The sequence below is a fragment of the Monopterus albus genome, unplaced genomic scaffold (assembly GCF_001952655.1).
Source record: "Monopterus albus unplaced genomic scaffold, M_albus_1.0 scaffold99.1, whole genome shotgun sequence".
NCBI classification, from domain to species: Eukaryota; Metazoa; Chordata; class Actinopteri; order Synbranchiformes; family Synbranchidae; genus Monopterus; species Monopterus albus.
The window spans coordinates 3,915,042-3,923,552 of NW_018127979.1; the positions used below are offsets into that span (position 1 = coordinate 3,915,042).

General features: G+C 40.8%; 1 protein-coding gene across 2 annotated transcripts; it reads left to right on the forward strand.

Moving 5' to 3' along the window:
• The first annotated feature begins 640 nt into the window (after positions 1–640).
• Positions 641–8,511, forward strand: cfap91 (cilia and flagella associated protein 91). Of its 2 annotated transcripts, XM_020609563.1 has the most exons (18): positions 641–733; positions 1,039–1,311; positions 1,426–1,502; positions 3,944–4,101; positions 4,253–4,333; positions 4,523–4,579; positions 4,663–4,835; positions 5,024–5,201; positions 5,927–6,084; positions 6,196–6,369; positions 6,457–6,569; positions 6,671–6,784; positions 6,884–6,955; positions 7,095–7,241; positions 7,322–7,543; positions 7,664–7,812; positions 7,907–7,998; positions 8,211–8,511. In XM_020609563.1, exons 2-18 carry the CDS (start codon positions 1,221–1,223, stop codon positions 8,420–8,422), a joined length of 2,268 nt encoding a protein of 755 aa, XP_020465219.1. In that variant the 5' UTR covers positions 641–733; positions 1,039–1,220; the 3' UTR covers positions 8,423–8,511. The 2 variants fall into 2 exon arrangements, with proteins under 2 accessions (XP_020465219.1, XP_020465222.1); XM_020609566.1 differs by lacking the exon at positions 641–733 and having other exon boundaries at positions 797–1,311.

An 8,511-nucleotide genomic window follows, 5' to 3' on the forward strand; every position in this document is an offset into this window, starting at 1 on the left:
GTCAAAATCCGCTTTGTTGGCTACACAGAAATATGCTCTCAAGGGTAAAGAAAAAAGTGAGATGTACTGTAGCATATTAAGTAAAATATGAACACATCTTCTGTTAAAGTTACTAATTCACATTTCTCCCGAGAAATTACTTAGAGTAAATAAGTGTTATTTTACCATTAAAATCTGATATGATCACTCAGTATTTTTCTTTTCTTTTAAGATAAAAACACACACACACACACACACACACACACACACACACACACACACACACACACACACACAGTGTCCTGCCCCATGGTCTGACTCCAACCTACTACATATATCAGAATGTGTAGTTGATAATGTTTTAGATACTGAAACTAATTCTAACATCTATTTTTTTCACATTGTGCTATAAGGTTATAATTAGACTTGAATAATATAAATATAGCCTACAGAGATCATCTCTAGTAATACAAGCTGTGAAGGTGGTGGAACTGCTGGTCTCCACCTTAAGTTCTTATTTTAAGTTTTCTTTCTTTTTCATTTTCCATTGGTTTTAATAGTCTCATCTTTATTTCTAAAAAAGCATGGTTTTCTGTAAGTTTAATAGATGTTTGAGAGAGGTTTTTAGAAGCTACTACGATACCCATGAGCCACGGCCTCCGTTTCTATGGAGAAGAACGACCAGTATGGCATGAGCATACACGTGAGATCCCAAAATTCGGGAGTAGACTAGCTACTTAAATTTAGCATCAAGGTAATTATTATAACACGTGACTGGTTGGGTTTAAGATTAGGTTTAGATTAAGGCAAGGGGAAATACCTGCATACGGGGGAAATACCCCCTCACCGCAATTAAATTACACCCGAGGCCTCGTATCTAAGTAACGCTAACCAATTCAGAACGATTCGAAATGCTTTTTGGGAGTTGTAGTTGTTTTCTACCCGTGACTCCCCTTATGTTTTTCTGCATTTAGCCTTGTGCCTTTGACTTTTTTTAAAAGAACCTCATATATTTAAGGCGTAGTTGCAGATCATTTGTAAAGTTTTATCCCTATACAGGTCTTAGATTCGCCAACTGCCAGTCGCCTAACACTCTGTGAACAGGGAAACGAAGTAGGCCTCACCTTCAAACGGCCAGTTTACCGTCTCCATGGTTACTCTGGTAAATACTGAACAGGTCGTTGGTATCGATGTCTGCAAGAGAACATCCTTAAAAGCACGGTTTTAATTGAATTACGAAGATGAGTGTATCTGTCACTCGCACAATTCCTAAGAAAAATGATGCCAATAAAAAATCTGTTAGGCGGCAACGGGTTTATGACTACTTGTATGGTGAGTAGACTTGACTATACGCCAGCTGACGTGAGCTAACTGTGAAAACTAGCTATTTTACCTCGCTTGGTTGACATTTAACGTTATTTCTAACTTGTTAATCTGTCGCTACAGATCCAGTTTACACAGTGTCATCGGAGGTTGACCATGCAAGGTCCAGCCTCAAGGCCTATGCTTCTAAGGACCGAGTCGTAAGTTGTCATTTGGTTTACAAGGAAATATCGGTTGTGTTTTTATTATTAGAGATATGGCATCACATAGAGTTAGATTACAGTTTTTCTCTATCGCTTTCATTCATTTCTCACAACAGAATTGAAGTTTGCAGATCTCCAAGTGCATTTCTCAAAACAACACGTACAAACTGCACAACATAGTGGATAACCGGGAAAAGCGCGTCACCTGCTCAAAATGCTTTGTCTATCGTGCAAAAGTGTGTTTTTTCATCAATCATTGTGTCAGAGGCAGCAGAATCCCATGTCATTTCCTCAACAATGTGAACGTGACAGGCAAAATTATTAGTCATGTTGTCAGTAGAACATCATACTCAGTTTTTGTTATTTACTGTAAACTATACTCAACTCAGGTTTTGATGACTAGAAACCACTAAATTACCATACTGGTGTGTGTCATAATTTACAATGTCCCTTCGGTAAAAAAAAAAGAAGTGATTCTTGCAAACCATTGTGCATCAACCAGGTGTTACAGTAATTTACAAGGTTAAGAATAGATAATTATCTGAATGATTCCATCTAACCTCATCTAACCAATCACCATCGCCCCACGTTACAGTATATGGAAGAATCGAAACAAAAGATCAGACTGTACTCACATTTCTACTGTACTGTCAATAGTGGTACTTACATACAGACAACAAAGGAAACTATACATAGTCTATTTACCTAGCAATGGAAACATACTGTAAAAAAGACAAAGTGGGAAGAACTATACATGTACAACAGAAGGTAAAGGTGAGATTACGTGGCAGTTTTCCTATGCGTCATGTCGGTCCTGTCTGTTGGGCCACAGATTCTCATCCACATCACAACATATATTTTGTCTTGCTATGCACCGTGGAAAGAATCTTCTTGAGTGCCTACCCCAGCCTCTGCATGCATCTGCTGGGATGTCCTCACATGCTGCATCCATGGCAGCCAGCAGTGTCATCCGCGTATGTGGCTGATGATCATAAACCTTCCACCGCCAAGCCGAGAAAAACTCTTCAATTGGGTTCAGGAATGGGGAGTAGGGTGGAAGGAATTCAATCAGCATCCTGCGGTGGTGGACAAACCACTGCCTGATGTTGTCAGAGCGATGGAAACTGACATTATCACAAATTACTACATACTTTGGTACATCATCTCGATTGAGGTCCCTCTCATCTTCAGGAATGACATTTCTATAGAGATTGTCTAAGAATGTAAGGAGATGCTGTGTGTTGTACGGTCCCATAATAGGAATATGAGCTAGCACACCTTGGTCTGACATAGCAGCACACATAGTGATGTTTCCTCCCCGTTGGCCTGGGACATCAACAGTAGCTCTCTGGCCGATTAGATTTCTACCACGCCTTCTGCCTTTGGCCAGGTTGAAGCCAGCCTCATCCAAGTATATGAAGTTGTGAGGTGGTTCTCTTCATTAACAAAGGAGAAGACTCACCTGAGAGCAATTTCTCAATTCTGGACATATTTCTTAGCAAACATCTACTCACACTTTGTAGAAATCTGTACAGACATACAATTCTGAGAACATGTTCACTCATTTTGATAGTACAGACTTCCAACCTGAAAAAAAGACTAATTGGTTTGGTGGTTGTGACATTTCAGCTGAGAACCAGGACAAGTTATTTTGCACAGCTGGACAAAAGCAATAAGAATTGTCAAAAACAGCTGACAGATGTACAGAACCATTTGCATGTTGTCCAAAAGCCATTGCAATTTGATGAAAACAACAAGAAATTGCTGATATGATGTGAACAACTGACAACAGAATCTGATGGTTGAACAAGTAGTTCTGAGAAATGCAGTTCTGTTGTGAGAAATGAATGAAAGCGATAGAGAAAAACTGTAAGACCTATCAAGATACTCTAACCATCTGATTAAAGAATGTATTAATTTTACCACAGTACACGCACAGAAGTCAGAAACAACAGGTATTTTGGTTCATAGCTTATAGAAATGAGGCGTGTTCTGTTAGGATAATTTGTATTATATTATAGATGTTGTTTTGTATACTAGTTTTGTTGCTTATAGCTCCTAAGAATCCACAAACATTTGCTAATAATGACAAGATGTTGTCATCAGCTATTCACAGAAACATTACTCACCATTTTATTCCAGAATAGTGTTGACACGTTTTTAAGATACAGATACCTTCATTAGATAGCAGCATGTAGAGTCTGCAGTATTGTTTAGGGTTAATTAATATAGATTTATAAATACATATATTTGCTTTCACACCAAACGCCCACTATGTGTTTATTTCTCCCTCCATTAAGTAGCCTACCTGTGCTTCCCTGGCCAAATGAGCCCAGGCCAAAATTATTTCTTAGTTTTTACTGTTTTCACATGGGAGTAAAGAAATGAACTGGAAATGAAATGCATTTGCTCACAGTATTTTTCTCTTTATTATTAAGAGGAGAGTTCCAGAGTTTGGGTCTATGTTCAGTAACCTGGCCCACCACCCACGGTATAGTCTTCAGCTGGACCCTACAGACCCAGTACCAGCCTCCATCGATCGTCGCTGGCGTGGCCACACGGAACAGCGTAAAGAGGCGCTGCAGCAGCTGGCTGGGTAACACAAATAGATACCATTTTACTAAGCAGCACTACTTAACGGAGCTGTATTTAATCAAGGTTAACGCTGTTACTCATTACGAACATAAACTGTGTTCTTGACATGTTTGTCAGTTTGTGTTTGTGATTCCTAATTATCTTCTTCACAGGGTTATTCCAAATGCTCAGTCATGGCTTAAAAGGGAGGAGTGCGACGTGACTGGAGTTCATCGCTGGAAATACTTTAAACGGTTTGATTAGCCAGACTGCAATTTGAAGCTGTCAGTATGATGGAATACAGTCAACCTAACTTAATTGTGTCACAGTTATCTCTGCCTGGTACTGTTGCAGTTTACATAAGGTCACTGCCATGCTGCCCACATTTCTGCTGTAAATACTGACACAATCTCTGATATGGTGTTCCATTCTGTTTCCTTTAGCCCTCTGATTCCCTTCACTCACCAGATCCCACCAGATGTGATTTTTGCTTTGTCAAAGTAAGTTCAAAAGGTTATTTTCAGATGGTTTTGCCGTGACCTTTTTGCTGGCAGGCGTATATCCTCTCTTTTTGTCACCTCAGAGACTCTGGCACCACTGGTGAAAAAACCGCTGAGCAACAACCAACCCACACTGTGGGGGTCCAGACAGACTACAGGGAAAGTGAAACACAAACAGACCCATACAGCCCTGAATATGTGATACAACCTGGAGCAGATCCCTCAGAGCTCCTCCAACTAGCAGCTTTGACTTGGGGTACAAGATAACTGTTCAAATGTTAATCATTTACAGACTATAATGTATATTTACCATGTGAAAACCCTAAATCTGCAGCCTTCCTATAGGACCTCTCAGATGAATAGTCTACCTGTATATTTAGTGTCTTTTAATTAGCTTAGTTATGCCTTTCTACAAGTTACATTTATGATAACTATTCCCCCTAGGTCGTGGTCTGCCTGCAGGCCTGGCAGAAGTGGAAATGATAAAGCGGGCACGTGATAAACGAGTCTGGGAGGCCAGTCTTCCTCCACTGCATGACTTGAATCAGCTTGACAAGAGGCGGCGTATGATGGAGGAGATGGAGGCCAAAGAGTGGGCTTTCAGAGAAGGAGAAATCCAGAAGTGAGTGGTACTGCTGCACTTCAGCCACTTTTTAACTTCTAATCAGAAAAGAAAGTAAACCACTACTTACCTAAATTGTTGTTAGTGCTACCTGTTAGCACATACATCTTAGGCAAGTAGTATCATAGGTTAGGCCATCTGTCATCACAGTAGCATGCTTTGCTGTCTTTTTTGATACTGCTGTTGGGAATGCAAAAGTTGAAATGTCAAATTTTACATATACTGGGAGCAGTGTATTGGCAATACATCTTACATTGACAACAGGTCAAATGACATGTAAATGTGTGTAAATGATGTGTAAATGTGAAAGGGTCTCTTGTAATGAACCCTCAGAGAACTGTCACCTGACACTCGACAAAGCTTTGTTTCACAACTGCAACTCCACTGCTGTGGTTCACTCTTTTCTCATCAGGATCATTTATTGTACACTCACAGTGTCAGTGTTGCATTCATAGGGTTTTTGTGCTGCCCCCTAGTGGCCAAGTAAGGTTTAAGCAGAGGGAGAACAGGTTCACAAAAAGAGTTGTGTTTAAAGGCAGTTTCTTTAATTCACTTGCCACAAACATATACTACTTGGGGCTAAACCAAGATATATAGGACATATCCAGTTATTGTCTTATTAGGAAATACTGATGAACCCTTCCTCCCCTTTGATGTTTTTACTGTGTTTACCATGCAAATCCTGCTCTCCTGCAATGCCCTCTGTTTCTGTGGGGGGCGGGCAGGTTGCAAGAGGCTCGTCTTTCTTTGCTGGAGGACCTGCTGAGGCAGAGAGATGAGGCCCAGAAAGAAGTCACAAATGAAAGACTGAAGCAGATATCTTCTAAGTACCAAAAAGAAAAAGACACCAAGCTACACAAGATCCACAATGACTACATCAGGTGTAAGAATGCCTTTGCACTAACATAATATTCTGTATAATTATGTGTTATTCAAGACTTTGTTTCACTCCCTCTCATCCATCTCTTCTTTTTCATTTTTGTTTTGTTTGTAGCATTAAGAAAACTGGAGGCTAAAAGGAGAAATATGGAGGAAAAGCTAGAGCGACATGGCATTGTCAAACACTATGCAGATTCTCAGGCATACTTTTCCCAGAAGCACATGAACACATTCCTCAATTGGAGCACTGTCAATGAGTTTAAAAGCTGCTACTTAAACACATATGAAGGTCAGGATCTAATTCCCATAACAGCACCTCAGAGATAAGATTAGCCCTTTACTGTTAAGATAACGTTGAACTTCCTGTCAATCATAGGCTTGGTAGAGCTAGAGGCAGGACACTCTGCCTCAGTGCTCAAACCACCCAAGTCCAAAGTCACCATTAAGTCCCCTGGGAGAAAAGCAGAAGAACTGTTGAAGAAATACAAGGTAAAGCAAAAAAAAAAAAAAAAAAGAAAGAAAGAAATATCATCACCATGCATAGAGCCTAAATTCTATATACACATGGATTACCAATTGTGCCTACACAGGTTCTGAGGGAGGAGGAGAGCAAGCGAGTGACAAATAAGCCTTTGTGTTTTCTTGTCAAGAAAGAGAAACCTGTTCCTCGTCCTGTCACTCCCAGAGTGGAGGAGCCACCAGAGGTCATCTAATGTCTCTGACTCAAACTGACATTAACCTTGATCCATGTAACTGTGTAATAGAGATGTTATTTGTTAATTAATTTATATGTTCCTTATTAGGGGGATGAGGAGCTAGAGCTCGCAGTCATCCATTTACAGAAATTATTGAGAGGAAGAAGTATTCAATATGAGGTTTGAACATGTCTGCATACACTTGTGTGTTTACCTGTACATCTGTGGCTTTTTTATGCCTGAAATGCTTACAGAAGACAATTTGCATGTGTTTCAAGTTGTAAGGACATCTCTATTCACTTCTATCTTGGTTGTACAGATGTATAAGGGAAAGGAGAACCATCTGGAGCTCATCCAGGAACTAAGAACTATCCAGGCGCTGCAGAGGGAAGAGCAAGAGCTTCAGAAAGCGGACAAAGAGCTCATAGTCAACCTAAGAAAACAGCGAGACCAACACAGGCACAAGGTAAAACGCAAGGGCACATTTACATACAATTTTTTTACATATGAGAACAACCTCATTATGTCCTCTCTTTTCCCTCCCAGACCTCTCAAGAGGAGGCATCTCAGGCCAGAGTGGTAGGTGCAGAGCTTGAATACCTGTTTGACACCTTGTCGAAGGAGCTGATACGTCTCCAGGAGGAGCGCCGGATCCATGCCTTCACATTGTTGGCCGAGAGAGACCGTCGCCTACGAGAGGCTGAGGAGAGTGGAAGACGACAGGTGGAGGAGCGCAGACGCAGAGAAGAAGATGAGATCTTCAGACAAGTGTGTAACGTTTCTGCTACAAGTGTGTTAATGCGATTAATACATGTGTGTAGGTGGTGGTGCACATATTTTAATACTTGTGTGTACATGAGTCTGCATGTCCTTAACACTGTGTCACAGGTGGTGCAGGTACACCAGGAAACTGTGGATATGTATTTAGAGGACATCATCTTGGGGACTATGGAGCAGACAGCTGATGAGCAGGCTAGAGAGGAGATCCACAGGAGGGCAAAGGAGGTCAATGACATCGCTTACAGCTTGGAGGAAAGGTAATGGACACCTCATCATGTCTGCTGATACTTTGTATTCAGCTCAAACCCAAGGATAATTTTAAAAAATAGTCATTTGTATGTGTTTGATTAGCCGGAACAATCTTCAGTCAGAGGAGATTGTGTCAGAGTTGGTGTACGGTTTCCTTATCCCGGAGGTCGAGAAGATCGGTGCCAGGCAAAGAGGTTGAGAAAATTTTGTGATTCCACTGTATTCACACATTAGTACCATTGAATACAATATCAAAATTATTAAAACTTATGAGTAGACAGTACTAGTAGTTGTTTTAGAAGTAATAGATAAATGCCCTTTCCAAAAAAAAAAGGAATGACAGGTGAATGATAAAGTTAAAGCTTTGCTCACTAGCCTTGCGATGTCTCTTTGTGTTGTCTCTTAGTGCACCAGAGGCAGCAAAGACACTTGCAGGCAGCTCGGAGTATCGTTCGGGGGACCTCAGAGCACTCTGGGGCCCTTCCTAGTTCAGTGGGGGCCTCACAGTTGACCTGTCCCTCTGAAAGGGCCTCAAACCGAATCCTTAAGGAGATGATCAGCCAAGGGGAGCAGGAGCATGGGAAGGAAACAGAACAGCACCACACTCAAACTGAGTAAATAGAGTAATAAAAGTATGAAAAGTGTCCTGAGATGCAGTTGAATGTCTAAATTTGTTTTGCAGTCATATTATTAAAGTCTAAGTATCA

Bases quoted from the DNA above. Each gene is read 5' to 3' on its own strand.
- cfap91 (XM_020609563.1), top strand. From the start codon at position 1,221: ATGAGTGTATCTGTCACTCGCACAATTCCTAAGAAAAATGATGCCAAT. The intron at 4,102-4,252 runs GTAACACAAATA...TCTTCTTCACAG, and splicing joins GCGCTGCAGCAGCTGGCTGG to GGTTATTCCAAATGCTCAGT. The intron at 7,544-7,663 runs GTGTGTAACGTT...ACTGTGTCACAG, and splicing joins AAGATGAGATCTTCAGACAA to GTGGTGCAGGTACACCAGGA.